At 39.1% G+C, this 17,554-nt stretch overlaps 1 protein-coding gene across 3 annotated transcripts; it reads left to right on the top strand.

The window, feature by feature from the left end:
- The first annotated feature begins 1 nt into the window (after position 1).
- On the top strand, positions 2–17,247 carry LOC114079138 (protein FAM24A-like). Of its 3 annotated transcripts, none has more exons than XM_027920263.2 (3): positions 2–95; positions 16,501–16,627; positions 16,937–17,247. In XM_027920263.2, exons 2-3 carry the CDS (start codon positions 16,503–16,505, stop codon positions 17,097–17,099), a joined length of 288 nt encoding a protein of 95 aa, XP_027776064.2. In that variant the 5' UTR covers positions 2–95; positions 16,501–16,502; the 3' UTR covers positions 17,100–17,247. The 3 variants fall into 3 exon arrangements, 1 of the variants encoding a protein (XP_027776064.2); XR_011707277.1 differs by lacking the exons at positions 2–95; positions 16,501–16,627 and adding exons at positions 7,816–15,682; positions 15,812–16,500 and having other exon boundaries at positions 16,937–17,021; XR_011707276.1 differs by lacking the exons at positions 2–95; positions 16,501–16,627 and adding an exon at positions 7,816–16,500 and having other exon boundaries at positions 16,937–17,021.
- The last annotated feature ends 307 nt before the right edge of the window (positions 17,248–17,554 follow it).

Here is a 17,554-nt window from a genome sequence, read left to right on the forward strand (position 1 = left end):
CTTGCCAGTGTCTAGAGACCTGGGAAGCCGAGGCACGCATGCGCTCCGCCGTGCGACTTCCGGAAGCGGGTTCAGGCGAAGAGGTGGAGGGCGGGGTACGGGGTTGGTTTTCTGATGTTGGCGGGGAGAAGTGCCTGCGGTGTGTTCGATGTGTGCAGTGGGATAGCGGATGTGTGTTCTGCGTGCGCCGCTGCGGGCCTAGTGGCCGCTGTAGTGGACGCCGGGGCCTTTCCCCTGTGGTCTGAGCTGCGCTCATGGCGCCCCAGGCACCCGTGTCGGGGAGCGGTGGTGACAGATTCGGGAGTTGGTTCTGTCCGCTTCTCCCCGCCTGGCACGCACTGGCGGTGGAGACGGTCGCGAAGGTGCGAGGTGGGGGCTTGTGGGCGCCGCTGGTAATGTCGGGGCCGAGCCGGGGCTTACCGGGCCGCGGGTTTCCGGTAGCCCCGATGGGACGCCCTCGGTGGCAGAAATCTAAGGGTCCAGAAGGTCCATTGGGTTTGGTTGGAGAAATGTGCGAATTTAGATTTTTCCTGATATTTGGAATCCCAAGTACATGCGACCTCCTTGTCCTTTCTTTGCATAGCTCATTTTGGAAAAAATGTAAACGAGATTCAAAGACAATTTGAATGCCAGTGTTCTTAATTTGAATTCGGGTTTCGCCCTTGTGTTTATGTTACTCTGGTAGAAAATCGAATTTCTGTTCTGGGTCACATTAATTTTTCTTCGTATTTTGGCCTCATGATTTGATAGAAAAATCATTCTTAGTCTTTTGTTCTTAAGTTTTTGGGTTCACATATCAGTATATGTATAACGAGAAGAGATCGCACTGTTGTCTTTTATTTACTTGTAGAATGGTGCCAGAAAAATTATGAATGTAATGTATTTTCTACATTTAATCACTTAACAGATTTGCTTGGATTGAAGGGGAGAAACAATACCAAATGTCTGATAGATGTATAATATAAGGAATTAGATGGTCTTAATTATTAATATTCCAAGGTTAATGGTGGCAAAGATTAGTATTCTACATTCATTCCAGGTTGTGTACATCAGTGTTTTTGTCCTATATGTCTTCTTAGGATCATAAGAAGTCTTTGATCCATGTTAACAAGTATTGATCATTGAAAGGAATATAGTCTTTTCCTCTGAAACACCAATTTTCGTTTCATGAGCAAAGGTCGATATTATCTGGATTTTAACTTCCTTAAATAAGAATGAAAGACTGCAAGTCAGAAAATTAATGACTACTATTGTCTCCATTTTCATTTTTATGTTTATATTCTTTTATATCCTTATGTTTATTTTCTTTCATTTCCATATATTCCATGTGTGTTTTTTTTTTTTTAGTTCCTACAGAAATTTTTTTTAAACTCTTTGTTTTGAAGTTCTACTTTCATCTGAGCAGTTTCAGGAGTTTTCTTCACCCATAGTTACCCTTTATTCCCATCACCTTCATTTCACCCTTTGCTTTGCCAACTGACCCTTGTGGTGCTTGATGCTCCTGATTAAATTACCATGACCTTTACTTTTTAGCTTGGCACATGGCATACATAACTCTTTTTACCCTGCCTGTTTATATCTTCTGTATTTGCATATGAATTTTCTTCTATATAGGTTGCTTTTTTTGGGGTGATGCTGGGAATTGCCCCCAGGGCCTTGTGCATGTGAGGCAAGCACTCTACCAACAGAGCTATATCCCAAGCCCTAGAATGCTCTTTTGGGTAGTAGGAAAAATCCTGTTTATCAGTCAGTACCAAGCATAGTGCTTCACTTTGCAAAAATTAATCACCAGTTCCTCTGTGCTGCACTCAGACTATTTAGACACTATAATTTTCTTGTGGTCTGGGAATTTATTAAATAATGCTTACCTTTGTTTTCTCAATCATCTGAAACAATCATTGACATTAGGGAAGTGTTTTTTTTTTTGTTGTTGTTGTTGTTGTTTTTTAAAGAGAGATAATTTTTTAAAATATTTATTTTCTTTAGGGTTCGGCAAACACAACATCTTTGTTTGTATGTGGTGCTGAGGATGGAATCCGGGCCGCACGCATGCCAGGCGCGTGCGCTACTGCTTGAGTCACATCCTCAGCCCAGGGAAGTGTTTTATGCCTTGCTGAAGTGTTAAGTACAGATTTGTTTTATGAAATTGATAAGGTTTCAGAGGTAGAGGTTACTTGGACATCACAATGTAAGAAGACTAGAAAAAGGAGAAACTAGGAAATTGTATCTTACACTTATTTTTATTGTCAGAGTCATTGTGCTGATGCACAGGTGGCCTTGGCTTTCCTGTGTGTGTGTGTATGTATGTGGTGCTTGGGATGGAACCCAAGGCCTGCTGTATGCTAGGCAAATACTCTCCCAGTGAGCTACATCTCCAGCCCTACACTTCAGTTTTAATGTACCATATTATTTCTGTCATGCATTGTAAATGATTTTAAAAATATTTTTCTCACATGAAGGATAAACAACTTAAATGGAACCTCACCACTGGCATCACAAACTGTGTTTTTTTTTGGTTGACCATTTTAAGGAGCAGTTTATTATAACATGTTAATATAGAATGTGGGTAGGGATCATATGTTTGTTAACAGTGTGCCTGTACACAGTGGTTCTTAAACTCTTTGGTCTCATGTTACTAGGAGTTTCTAGGGAATAGGGGAGACCAAAGTAATAATACATTCTTACTGTATTTAAAATTCTAAATACTTTTGATTGGGTGGCCTGTATTTCTAATTTTTGGAAACCTGAACACTTCTTTTTCAGCTCTGACATGGAACATCTTAAAAGTTATCACAGTTATCTTCACAAAAAGAAAAATTTCGCTGAAAAACAGAAAATCAATATCTTTTAAAAAAAATCTAGCAGATAATTAAGGGAAAAATGGCCACCCTAAAACTAGAGATGTAGGGAAATGCAGAAAATAACAATTGAGATTAGCTTATCAGGAATAAAATTCTTTTTGAGGCAGTGAGTGGTAGGAACATTTAAGGTAGATCATTTATGAATTGCTGGAGGCAAGTAAAATTCTTGTGAGAAAAATTCCTAGGACCTCATTTGTAGGAATCCTGTGTACTTTACAGGGTTTTATATCCAGGAGCTCCACCAGGTTTTCAGAAAAGGAGACACATCCCCTTTTGCTTTGTTCAGCGGCAGGGAAGAAGTAACCACTTTGAAGAACTATCCACAGCTTTCTCCTTAACAAAGGCCTCAAGAGAAGCTACTAGAACCTTATGTGATTTGGAGGAAGGGCAATTAGACAACTCAGGGTCTTTCTAGCCTTCAGTCTCATAGGAGGGTAGGGAAGGCTAAAGAAGTGCTTTTTAGGGTGACAGATGAGGGATTCTGCTTACTGAATAAACAGATTTTCGTAAGTTGATAGAAATACCCCCTCTACCCAGTTCCTTACCACCACATTGATAGGTCTCCAGTGGATTACAATTGAGAGTTGCAAGACCTCATGTTACTAGGAGTTTCTAGGGAATAGGGGAGACCAAAGTAATAATACTAAAGGGAACTGAAGCTTTTGATGCCTTCAGCTACAAAAACATTAAACACAGTTTAACTTCTTATCAGGTCAACATAAACTTCACATGAGAAGCCTGATGACCTTAGGTCCTATACATTCCACCAAATCATATTTTTCATCAAAAAATAAAGCATGATCCCAGGTATCTTAAGGAAGGCTAAAAAGGTTAAAAAAAAAAAGCATTAGAATAATTTGTAGATATGACATTGATTTTTGAATCATTTTAGTCAACTTTTTCTCTGCTGTGACTAAAAGGACCTGACCAGAATAATTAATTATAGGGGAGCAAAGCTTATTTGAAGGCTTATGGTTTCAGAGGTCTCAATTCATAGACAGCAGGCTCCATTCCTCAGGGCTCAAGGTGAGGCAGAACATCATGGTGGAGGATAGCAGCTCAAATCATGATTAGGAAGCAGAGAGAGACAGGTCAGATATAAATATAAATCCCAAAGCCATGCCCCAATCCCACCTCCTTCAACCACACCCTACCACTCAAGTTACCAATCAGTTAATCTCTATCAGGATTAATTTACTGATTAGGTTAACACTCTCACAAACCGGTCATTTCTCCTCTGAACCTTTTTTGCATTGTCTCATAGTGAGTTTTTCAAGAACACCACATCCAAACCATAGCAATTATCAAATAGGGAATATAAGTAAGAATGGATCTAATGGGGAAAGTATGTTGCATGCAAGAACAGATGGGTAATGCAAGCAAAGAATGATAACTTGCTAAGAGCCATAGCCAAGTAGTATGATGCATGGCATTTTTGGTTGAAAGGTGACGCCAGCAAGCCATTGAGATGATATGATTATGTTAAGATCTGCATTCATATGGATATTAGACCCCTGCTGTCCACCTTGGCCTGCTACGGGACTCCTGGAGAGTTCCCATTGGTTGGGGAAGTGCCGTAGGAGGGAATTCCGGAGGAGGGATTTCCTGTTGCCCACTCGGGAGAACCATGGGTCGGTTGGCATTTTTTCCCCAGGAGCATACGGGGCATTGGCGGGGAGTTTCAAAAAAAAAAGTTTGTTCCTGTTTGAGTGGCTCGTGATTTTGTGCTCAGCCAGTCTGCGGCAATAACTCTACAGATAATTTAAAGAGACGTGATGTCAAAAGCACTGTGACAGAAGTGAAGAATGCCTTTGGTGGATTTATCAAGAGGCTGGATAAGCTAAGGGAGAAAATCAGTGAGCTTGAAGATAGGTCAATATAAACTTCCTCAGCTGGAAAGCAAAGAAAATAGAGAATGAAAACAACACCTAGGAACTAGGAAACTTGTAACATGGAGGTAAGACTATCAGAAGAAAAAGAAATGTTAAATAATATTGGCTAGGAATTTTCCAAAACTAATGATGGTCACCAAGCCACAGATGCAGGGATGTCAGAATATCAAGCAATATAACTAAAAAATATCTATGTTTACACATATAACAAGTTTCAGACAATCAAAGTCCAAAAGTCATTGAAAGAGGCCTCAAGAAGAAATACAGAGAGGAAAAAGAATAAGAATTACAGATTTCTCATTAGAAACTGCAGACCATAAGAGAACAGAATGAAATATTTATAGTTTTGAACATCAAGTCTGGAATCCGTCTAGAATTTCTGATTATCCCTTAAAAGTGAAGGAGAAATAAGACCTATCCAAATCTGAGAGAATTTGTCACTGGTAGAGCTTCCTCATAAGAAAGGGGAAAATAAATTTCTTGGAGAGAAGGAACTTGATATCAGGAACTGAAATCAACACACAGGAATAGCATCAAAGAAGGAATAAATGAAGGCAAAATAAAATTCATAATTTCTATGCACATAATGACCCATCATAATGCGAAGCAAAAAATATATGGAGAACTGTAAAAAAGAGGTTGACAAATGCATTATTATGGTTACAAACTTCGACATCTTGTATCAGTAATTGACAGGTCAATCAGACAGAAAATCAGGATATAATTGAACTGAACAGTACTACTGTCCACTGGACCTAAAGAACATTTATAGAATGCTTTCTCAAACTCACAAGGAACGTTTGCCAAGGTGGAACATATTCCAGACCATGAAACACCTCAACAATTTTAGAAGTAATTATACTAACTAGGTTCTCAGATTCCAATGACATTAAATTAGAATTCAATAACAGAAAGATGGCTGGCTTAAGCTACATAAAAGATTAAACAACATACTTGTAAATAACACATGGTTCAAAGAAGTTTCAAGAGAAATTAATATTTTGAACTAAAAAGTACAACTTGAGGTTTGCATGATGCAGTAATGGCATTACTTGGAAGAAAACTGATAGCATTAAATGAACAGAAAATCAGACCTAAAATCAGTTAAGCTTCTAGCATAGGAAGCTAGAGAAAGAAGAGCAATATAGACCTAAGGCAAGCAGAAGAGTAAAATTAGGAAATCAATAGAAATACAAAAGATGGTTCTTTGAAAAGAATAAAAATTGATAAGCCTGTAGTCTGGCTAAGAAAAAAAGACAGATTAGTATTAAAAACTCTTAAAAGGGACTAATAGTACTGATTTCATGAATATCAAAAAAAAGTTAGCAAAGTAATATTAATGAACAACTATGTACACAAAATTTGAGAAAGATGAAATTGACTAATTCAAGGATATAGTATACCAAAACTTAGGAGAAATAAATAATCTATATGAACACACACACACACACACTCTCACAGTTTTGAGACATGATCTTGTGTTACCTAGGCTGGCCTTGAACCTGAGATCCTCTTGCCTTAGCCTCCTGAGTAGCTGGGATTGTAGGCACTAGCCACCATGCCTGATGTATATCCATTACACCAAATCAATAACCTTTCAAAAAAGACCCGGTGGATTCACTGATGTTTTTCCAAACATGTAAGAAAGAAATGATAATATAATTTTATACAGTCCCTTCCAGAAATTAGAGAGGGAACACTTCTTAATTCATTTCATGAGCCAACATTATGCTAGTTCCCAAACAAGGTAAAGACATTAGAAGAATGAAAGCATTCAGGCCAATATATCTCCTGAACACAGATGGAAAAATTCAACAGAATATCAAGTTGAAGTCAAAAATGTATACAAAATACTATACATAAGGATCAAGTGGGATTTATTCAAGGTATGTGAGATATTATGTTCCTGCTTCAACAAAAGCCAATTAATATAATCCATCATATTAAGAGCTCCCACAGTGAATAGGAGTATGCCTTCCATATAGTCCTCACCAAGTCATGTAAGTCAATTTCACCAGCAATGTTTCCCCTCATTTGGAGACCTGGGGAGAATAGCAGTTATGATTTCTCTGTAGTCCGCTGAAGAGCAGTGTATTGAGACTGAAGGAAGATGATTGTACTAGAAGCATTTAAATGCATTGTACAAAACAACAACAAAAACCCTGTGGTTCATAATAAAACATGATTTCTGATTTGTAATCTTTTCATATAAATGGAACAAAAGCCTTTTATTTTTACCTGAAACTAACTCATTTTAAGAAAAACACATTTATTGTAGGAAAATCAGAAAGTAAACATAATGAAAAAAAACTTCATAATTGTTAACTTCATATATATGCTTTTCCATCAAATTTCTAAAATGTTCTAGGGAATGGGAATATCAAAATGAATAAGAGAGACAGTGTCTACTCATGGTATTTACATTCTAGGTGGAGACATGGTAAGCACTAAAAAAAAAAAATAGCTTTTTAAAATATAATTTTAAAAAGGTGATAGGATAGATAGGGACTGCCTTGTAGGTGGAGGCTCCATGTGGGCAAAGAGTGCATCTTGACAAATTTTAGCAAAAACATAAGAGTAAGGCACTTTATGGGGGGGGTGCATTTTAGGCAAAGAAATGGGCAAGGGGCTAAGGCCTGAGGCAAGAAGCAGCTGAGTGTGTCTGCACAATAGGGAAAATGGGTGTTGGTGAGAGGAAGCGACGTGGGAGTGATGGTGGAAAAGGGGTGGCAAAGGGTCAGATTCTGAGGATCTCTGTAGATCAGATAATGAGTCTGGATTTTACTCTCAAGTCAGTAAGTACTTTTAGAGCAGAAGAAAAAGACCAAAGAATCTCTCATTGGCTCTTTGGATCTTAGAAGCAGGTGTAGATGGGATCTCAAGGTGAAAGCCCTTTCTAGTGCCCAGTAACCCTGCTGGGTTGAACTGGAGAATGCGTTCCCAGTTGGGTCTACAGCCGGTGCTACAGTAGCAAAGCCAATACCTGTGATACAGCAAAAGAAGCGTTTCAGTGGGATATCTCCGAAGGCTGTACCTTGCTCCAGGACTCTCAGGTAATTGATGGGTCCTTTACTGCAGCTGCTTTGTAGTTCATGGGTTCACCAGTGCTCCTTCCTTCACCCTTCACAAAGGTGAAAGCACGCCCCAGGAAAATTCTTGTGTACAAGCCCCTGAGGTCAGGATATGTCTACCAGAATCCCCACCCATGACGGCCAGTACCAAGAGTGTGTTGGGAATGGGCCCACCACTGAATCCCACTAAGCTTGCATCTTTCCATATAAGCCATGCTAAGCAAAGGCTGAATTATAACTAACCGAGGCTTGATGATCCTCCAGGATCAAGGCAGGAGAAGAGGCTTGTAAGGAGCTGCTACAAGGCCATTTCTTATACAATACCTTTCTCCCCTGGAGTTATATCATACGTCCCCATGGCCTCTGTGGTTCTGAGGAAGTATGAGCTCCCTGCCCTGCCCTCAGCCTCAGAATAGAACTTCAGAATATTAAACTACTCAGCTTCAGTCTTTTGACTGCTTAGCAACAAAATGTCCCACAACTCATGTTGCCATCAGTCACCCATTTTGTTTTTGAGTGTGAAATAAGGATTTTGGCACCTTTGCCTAATCTCCCTTTCACTGTCTATGTAAGTAACATAATTATATGCACCTAGAAGTGGATTGTTGTGCCTTAGCTGGTAGAATAACTGGGGTCTTGAATTAATTATGTGTGCTTAACAGTGCTACGCTACCCTACCTTCACTCACATCAGCCTTTTGACCTGCAACCTCTTATATACACATATCTTCTTGTATATGCAATCTTGGAGAGGATCAGAGAAGATTTAAAAAGTATTTATGATCTGAATAAACAGCAGGGCAAACGCTGCTATTATAAATTCCACAGGTACACAGTGCCTATCATGTACTAGTGCTGAGATGCGCTAGCAACGAGCTCTAGATCAATGCTGATTAACATGTGAGTGAGTGCAGAAAAAAATGCTCTAGATCTAATGTTGATTAACATGTGAGTGAGTGCAGAAAAAAGGGAATGCTTGCTCTCCTGGAACTACTGATGTAGATCAGTCATGCAGCTGCTGTGTTCCCACATAGATCTATTTGTAGCTGGAATTGATAAGTTTCCCTGGAAGTCAGCTGGAACCTAACCAGATTATTGTGAGAGACCAGCATTATAAAAACAACTACACTCAAAGCTGCCTATCCATTTGTCAAGATAGAGGTCAAAAGAAGCCTTGTCTCATTGCCCCTTTTAATTTTTTTTTGATTCTGGGGATTGAACTCAGAGGCACTTGACCACTGAGCCACATCCACAGCCCTATTTTGTATTTTATTTAGAGACAGGGTCTTACTGATCTGCTTAGCACTTTGTTTTTGCTGAGGCTGGCTTTGAACTCATCATCCTCCTGTCTCAGCCTCACAAGCCATTGGGATTACAGGAGTGCACCATCTCACCCAGAGCCCCTTTTAATTTTGCCATGTTCTGCAAATAAATTTGATAGGAAGAAAAATGACCAGAGTTTTCAATGAGATCAATTAAGTCCTTATTTCAAAGATTTTTTTTTTTAATAACCTGGCTGGGGTGTCTAGCTTAGCATGTGTGAGGCCCTGGTTTTGATCCCTATTACCACATAAAAAAGCTAACATTTTAGGGTTGGGATATAGCTCAGTGGTAGAAGCACTTCCCTAGCATGTGTGAAGCCCTAGGTTTGATCTCCAGCACCACAAAACAAAAATAAAGAATCAGTGCTGAACACTGGAGAAGTATTTGCTCTCATACATTCTTCTTTAAAAATTATTTTTTAAGTAATAGATGGACACAATACCTTTTGTTTTATTTATTTATTTTTATGTGGTACTGAGGATTGAATCCAGTGCCTTACTAGGCAAACGCTTTACCACTGAGCCACCACTGCAGCCCCTCTCATAGACTCTTAGTGGAAGATGATGTAATGCAAATATCATATCTCTTTAGGATAGTAAGGCAGTATATATAAATATGGCATTTTATCTGGCAACTCTAGGAATTTATCTTTATAAAATAATAGAATATATGCATAAACATGTATATAAGAATGTTAATTATGGCATGCTTATAAAAGTATTAGAGATATTTTTGCAGATTATGCAAATTATGGTAAACATTTGCAAAGAATTACTCTGCAGTTACTTTTTCAACTGAGGCATAGATAGCTATAGGAAAGATACCTGTGATGTATATATGAAGAAAATCTATTTGAAGAATGTGAAGTATAATCTGACATTAAAAAATATGGAAGTATTTTTAAAATCTGGAAGGAGAAAGGAAAATAACATTGTCTATGAGTGAATAGGTTTATAGAATTTTTAAAAAATTGTCTTTGCTTCCTATTTTTTCTATCACATGTATTATTCTTATGATAACTATTATTTTTAAGTAGCTGGGCATGGTGGTGCATCCTGTAGTCCCAGAAACTTGGGAGGCTGAGGCAGGAGGTTTGCAAGTTCAAAGCCAGCCTCAGCAATTTAGCAAAACCCTCAGAAACTTATCAAGACCCTTTCTCAAAAAAAGTGTGTGTGTGTGTGTGTGTGTGTGTGTAGGGGGAACTGGGGATGTGGTAGGGTTGTGGATCAGTGACTGAGTGCCCCTGGGTTAAATACTCAGTACCTAAAAAAATGAAAAAAATTTTTTTGAGTAAAAAAATAATAAAACGGGGCTGGGATATATAGCTCAGTTGATAGAGTGCTTGTCTTGTATGCATAAGGCCCTGGGTTCAATCTGCAGCTCAAAAACAAACAAAATAATAATAAAAGATCCTTTTCTTTAATCACTGTATTCTTTTTGGCCAAAAACAAGACATAAAAACAAAAATTATTGTTCCTTTATAGGAACAATAATGTAATTACAAATTACATGTTTTATTACCAAGTGTTTTTAAAAATGCAGTTAAAGATTCTTTTACTAAATTCATCTTTCCTCAGCCCCTGATATATTCTCTTCTATGGATTCTATTTGGAGAAATCATAAATGCTTTTCTTCCCAAAGATTCCAAGGAGAACTCAATCCTTGGTGGACTATTTTTTGTTGAGTTAAATACAGTTTGTGTAGCCAAATGACTGTATGGGGTTCCACCTGGGCGGTGGGGCCCCACTCATTGGAAAGGTCAACTCAGTGCTAACTGTGGTCCAAAGCTGGCAAATCAAGCTATAAGGCCAGCCTAGGAGGCATGAGCTGGGAGAGAACCACAAAACCCTAACCCTACAATTCAGTCCCAACGAGAACTGTGTCTGGATAAGAAATTAAAGCATCAGATCACCTCTCACTTTGAGTAGAGGCTTCCATCTACAAAGGAAGAAAGAATTCCCCAGTGTGAGGAGACATTTAGGAAAAGAATTCAGCTGTTCTATAGGTGACAGGAACTACCACATCACAATGATGGTGATAATGGCTAGTATTTGTTGAGTGATGATGTTTGTGTCCAGCTCTGGATCTTACAGATATTTAACCGTTACAGAGAGACCCTGTGGGGTAGCTAATACTGTTAGCATCCCCATTTTATTAGTGAAAGCAATTGTAAGCAGGAAACACCAGCATAGGGAGGTTAAAAACCTGCCCAAAGCCACACAGTAAGAAAAAGGGTCAGGAATTGGTTTCATTTAGTCTGGTTCAAGAGATAGACTGTAAACCATAAAACTCACAATTTCAAAACATTGTGTTCTATTAGAATTGGTTGGGAGCTATTGCCTTCTGTTTGTCTCAATTTCAACTCAGAAAGATGGATAGTTTAATGCTGGTTACTTATAAGCAGGGTATAAATGAAATAATATTAGTCAAGGTTTACTGCCATGTCTGAGTTTACTGCTCTGTCTGAATTTAGAGGTTCAGGTGGAGAAAGTCGTTCCAGATTAACAAAATTGAGGTTTGAGTAATTGCTCATATGTGCCAGCACCTAATGACCTATGTGGATCCAGAGTTCCTGCCCTAATGGCACTCACAAACACTTTGAGTAAGCAAACTTCCAATGCAGCCAAGTAACCCCTGGAACTTACAGGTAACTCACAGAGCAACCAAGTAACCACAGGAATAGAGGGACTTTGGGAAATGAAATGGTCAATTGCATAGTAGCAAGCCTGGCTCCTTAGTGATATCCAGGCCCATTCAAGGCTATATCCCTGCCTCAGTGGGAAGGAATTGAGAGAAACTTAGAAAAATGAAACATTTTTGAATGGGAAAAAAAGTCACATCTATTTCAACTCAGGTTCAGTAGATTCTTGTACTCAGGACAAATGTCTAGTCAGCTAGATAAAGCAGGAACTGGAAATCCTTAAGACAAAAAAAAATTAAGTTTTTTCAGCTGGGCATAGTGGTGCACACCTGTAATCCCAGTGGCTTGGGAGGCTGAGGCAGGAGGCTTGTGAGTTCAAAGCAAGTCTCAGCAAAAACAAGGAGCTAAGCAACCCAGACACTGTCTCTAAACGAAAAGAAAGGGAGGAAGGAAAGAAGGAGCAATTAATGCCAGAGGGGGAGAGATAGGAATCAATGAAGCTTCACGGGGGAGATGGCATTTGCAAGAAGTCTCACAAAGTTGGTGTTTGTTGAAACAGATAAAGGAGAGGACACCTGGAGGGCCCTTTAGCCAAGGATGGGGTGTGGGGAAATGCAGGCCATGAGGCTGAAAGGTAAGTGTGTTGAGTTGTAGACAGGATGATATGTGAAGGATCTAGGGGGCAAATTTTAAGGAGGCACTCACTCTCAGGCTTAGGCAAGAGTAGGGTTAGTACAGTGGTTGTGGCCAATAAGCAAAGAATTGACTTCAAAATCTCTTATATGGTTGATTTCCATTTTGAGAAGATGTACTTTTCCTTATTCTATGTGAAACTAAAACCTTGGACATTATATATAAAAGAGCATATGTTTCAGACAAGTAGAAGAATTCTGACTAGTTAGAGACCTTGAGAATCCAAGGAATGTCATGGTGGTGAATTCCCTGGGTTTTGTTTTTGCCTTATATTTCCACATTTGGGGCTGAAGGTGCCTGCAACTTGGAAACACCAGTGAGTTCAGGCAAAAGTCTCCAACAAAACCATACTCTGTTTAACCAAAGGACCAGGAAATGGGCAGCCTAGCAAGACAGAAAACTTTTACGAAGTTTCTGCTGCATTCTGACAAACACAAGGTAAACTGTGGCCCGACTCCAATCCCACTAGAAAAGACTGAATGTAGGGTGTAGACTTCACCAGACTGTATTCTCACCAGACTGTAAAATGGTGTCTCAAACTACTCTTCCATGCCTGGATGGTGTCAGAGAAGTCTCAGTAGAGCTGAGACTCAACCCTGGGTGGTAATAATTCTCCATCCATGTGGTATCAGTAGAGACCCTTGGGGAATTGAGATTTCCATCCTTACCCTGTTGGTAATGAGATACCCTCCTACCCAACTGCTGGGGTAGCATCAGAAGGAGGCCTATTGGAAACTGCACTGTCTGGAAACCAAAGCCACAAGGAGATTTTTCTGTAATCATCTCTATAAGAACCTGGTTGAAGTCCTAGAGGCAAATCTCATGAAAATGTACCCCCGTCCCAACCCAAACAAAAATTGGGCCTCAGGGAGTTTTAATCTCTCAAAATAGTTCTCATTCAGCCTCCAGTAAGACATTAATTACCATTTAAATATTCCTACCAGTTGCTGGCTCTGATGGTGGATTCTGTTCCTGGTAAGCTGTAGTGCTTTTTATTCATCTGTCTACCCATTTTATTCCTTTTTATTTATTATTATTATTATTATTATTATTATTATTATTATTAGTGATGCCTTTTGCCCTGCTTGAATTCTCTGGTTGACTTCTGCAGAGTTGCTGATTTTTCAGTTTGTTCAGCATTTCTCTTGTTGTGAGGATGATAGTAACAATTCCCAAGCTCTTTACAAGTGGGAACAGAAACTGAAAGTCCTGTGTTAATTTTTATCCATTATTTTATTTATTATTTAGATTTGTTCTTCAGTTTGGGTAATCTCAATATATCTTTAAGTTCACTGAAGTTTTCATTGTTTATCCCTTTTTGTGGGCCACACTTTCTTGTTTCTTTATATATCTTAAGTCTTTCTAAAATTTAGACATTTAAAATAATATATCATGGAGCCGGGTGCAGTGGCCTATAATCCCAGCGACTCGGGAGGCTGAGGCAGTAGGATTGTGAGTTCAAAGCTAGCTTCAGCAAAAGTGAGGTGTTAAGCAACTCAGTGAGACCCTATCTAAATAAAATGCAAAATCCCTGGTACCCTCCTGCCAAAAAATATATATTTATATTTATATTTCATGGCATCTTTGGAAATCAGATTCTTTCCTCTCTCTAGGGTTTGCTGTTTCTGTTGCTTAGTATAGTTGTGTAGTTGTTGTTTACTGTTTTTCTTTTTCCTCTCGAATAGTTCTGTAAAGTCTGTATTCTTTGTCATATGTGGACACTGAAAAATCTACTGATTAGCTTAGTGGTCTCCTAACAAATGGGCAAATATTTCTTTAAATGTCTGCAAAAATGGAATACCCTAGTCATTGTTGAGTGGCTTTGTTTGCATGTGAGGCATGCCTTCAAAGCTCAGCCAAGCAGTTGAAAACTCTTCCTTGGCCTTTTCTTCCTGCTTGGGAAGAGCCTCAAGGTCAGCTCGAGGATATAGCTTTGGACTTAACCTTGAGCCTGCTCACAGTCCTGGACATGCATACAGCCTTACACATGTGCATGATCTCCTAGACTTCTGGGAACACGTTAGAGCTTTTCAAAATTCCTGCAGTTTTGGGATTTGGGGACATAATGTTTCCCCAGGTTTTCCTGTAAGCTTTTTTGGCCAATCTATCATTTGCCCCAAATGTTATCCACTACCTTAGGCAGGAAGTTAAAAGAAAATTGCCTGGAATAGTTTTTGCTGGAGTTCTGTTGGGAGAAGGATTATTACACTGGGTGATCTTCAGGTCAGGTCAGCTTTGCAAATGTGGTCTTAAAGGTAACCAGCAAAAAGTTCAAACAATGAGAGAGTTATTTGTTAATGAGGACTTGAAAGAGCTCCACCTTTGTTCTGTTTCTCTGGTAGCTGCTCTGGAACATAGGCTGTTATTTCAAGGTTACTATGGAGCTAAAGAGCAAGTGATGGGACAATGCCACAGGGTTTGCTATTTATACTGATCTTTGGTTGTTTCTCTTGAATTAATGCTTTTTGGAATGCTGCAAGGCTTTAGTTGATTTCAAGAGTTAAGAAAAAATTGTTCTTAAAAAAATATTGCTCGACTTGTATTTGTTTTATGGAATGACTTTGTGGAAGTTCTTATGCCACTATTTTTGTTGACATCTACTGTGCTGTTCTTGATCTCATCCAGTTTGTAGCTAGAGCAGTAAGGAAGTTGTAGTTAAAATAATTCCGTGCCTTTGCTGGATCAAAGTACTTTGAAATTATAGAATCCTGAATAAAGTGGGTAGCCTACTCAAATTACTTTGAGCCTTTTTATCTTGTCTAAAAAGCACGGTATGATACCAATGAACCTATATCTGAATCCTGTTAAATGGCTACATACTATTTCACAGGGTGGCTAAAATATAAAGTCTAAACAGTTTTCTATAATTGACCTTTTAGATTCATGAGCATTTTTAGATATTATTATCTCCACATTACTTCCCTTTTATTTTATCCAGATTTGCTTTGGATTAGCAATCAGAAGTTAAGTTTATCTGATGGAAACAAAATCTGAAAAGAGAAGATTGTGAGTCCCATGATGTAAGACAGTGTTTGGGTGATTCCGTTTCCATTGGTACTAAGCTATATCTGAGCATAGAATGGAATTAAGAACTTCATGAAAGAAGAACTGCTGTCTAGAGGGTTGATGTCAGATAGCCTGTGTCCTCACTGACAGTGGCTATCCATTCTGCCAACTCTGGTGGAAGATTACACTTCTCAAAGTGAGTTCTTCAATCCTGGATCTTAATAATTAGAGTCTGCTTTATTAAATTAAAGGTTTCTGAAGTTCCTGATAAAGATGTCCTGTTTCATAAAATGTATTTTAATTGTAATTTTGTTTTTACTGCCAGACTTCATCCAGCCAAGAAGACTCAGAAGGTAGTGAGTATGCTTTGGTAGTCAGATTGTTTTTGTATCTTAGGGATTACTTTTTCACAGTTTCAGAAAGACAGGTTAAACACATTGATTATTCCAAATTAGATTTATTGGGAGGATTTACAATTTAGAATTTAGAAGGAATAAAGGCAGTTTTCAGTAGAAGAATGGAAAAACTTTTCCCCTCAAACATGCATTATTTACAAAATGGATTTGCAGATTCTCAGTATTGTCAGAACAATAATATTGTGAAACAGTCATTCCCATGGGAAACCTCTAGATCCAATGTACAATGAGAGGTTAGTTCTGGCTGTGAATGAGAACAGTTCAGAGGCCCAAGCACAAAGCCATTAGCTCCACTGCAGGCCTGATTGTTAATTAAGGGCCACCATAACCTATGAGAGGCAAAGAGTCTGTCCACTGGCTGTCTGTCCTTCTACTCCTTCTGTCTGGGTTTTGAATCTCAGCTCTTTTCATACAGAAGTAAACCCTCTTACCCACCCCTGGCCAGCCTCAGCCTCTCTGGGAAGAGTCCCTCAAGGTTTACACACAGAGGATCTGTGTTTGGGTCTGTTCCTCCTCTCCTGAGGGAAGTGTGTGGAGGTTGCTGACGGCATGTGGGAGGGAAGCCACCCTCACTGCTTGCCTACACTTCTCTGCCCAGGTATGTTTAAGTCTTTTGACCTCCGTACGATAATTATGTTCGCCATTGGTAGCGGGATCCTGGCGGCCATGCTCATGCTGATAGGACTGGTCCTCTGTCTTTACGTCAAACTCTTCAAGGCACTGAAGTGAGTCACATGGGTTGAGTAAGCGCCCCTCAGATGGGACACCCGGGGCTCTGCTTGACTGATCATTCCTTGCTGCCCTGGTCTCTTCCTGTGTGAGGTTAAGAGCTACATTTTGCATGTATAATAGTTGTAGGAGAGGAAAGGATGAGATAGGCACTCGGCACAGGGCCCAGAGAGTGTTCATCTAGGGCTGGTGTCATGTATGTGACTGGCTCCAACTCTGAACCTCCCAGATACCCCTGATAATTGCAAGAAATACATTGTAAAGGAAAATTCTAAGGCCATGTTTTGTGTTTGTTTTTTCTTAAGAGCTGCAAAGGAATGCTGTTCAAACAAGTTCCAGAGTAAGGGAAACCCACCTAAAGGCATCACCGAGACTTCTCCTGCCCTCCAGTGCTGTGATGAATGTAGCATGTATACAGATTATGATTCCCTGCCACCTTGCCTTTGTGGCACAAATGAGGGACTCTGACATGGGAATGGTGGACATAAAAATCTTGAGCAATATTTCTTTCTTAGTGGAATGTTTTATTATTCAAGTTCTATAGTGTTTACATTATACTACATACTATAAAATGTTATTTTATGTTATTTTAAATAAATGTACAATGTTGAAAATATTCCTCTCTTTCAGCATTTTTTCTTAGTTACACCTGCCACTTTTTTTTCTTTTTTTTTTATTGGTTGTTCAAAACATTACAAAGCTCTTGACATATCATATTTCATACATTTGATTCAAGTGGGTTTTGAACTCCCAATTTTACCCCAAATACAGATTGCAGAATCACGTTGGTTACACATCCACATTTTTACATAATGTCCTATTAGTAACTGTTGTATTCTGCTACCTTTCCTATCCTCTACTATCTCCCCTCCCCTCCCCTCCCCTCCCATCTTCTCTCTCTACCCCATCTACTGTAATTCATT

The sequence above is a fragment of the Marmota flaviventris genome, chromosome 4 (assembly GCF_047511675.1).
Source record: "Marmota flaviventris isolate mMarFla1 chromosome 4, mMarFla1.hap1, whole genome shotgun sequence".
In the NCBI taxonomy this organism is placed as follows: domain Eukaryota; kingdom Metazoa; phylum Chordata; class Mammalia; order Rodentia; family Sciuridae; genus Marmota; species Marmota flaviventris.

What these genes read in the sequence shown, in the direction of transcription:
- LOC114079138 (XM_027920263.2), top strand. Translation starts at nt 16,503, where the DNA reads ATGTTTAAGTCTTTTGACCTCCGTACGATAATTATGTTCGCCATTGGT. An exon ending in AAACTCTTCAAGGCACTGAA is followed by an intron (nt 16,628 to 16,936) that starts GTGAGTCACATG and finishes TTTTTTCTTAAG; the next exon opens with AGCTGCAAAGGAATGCTGTT.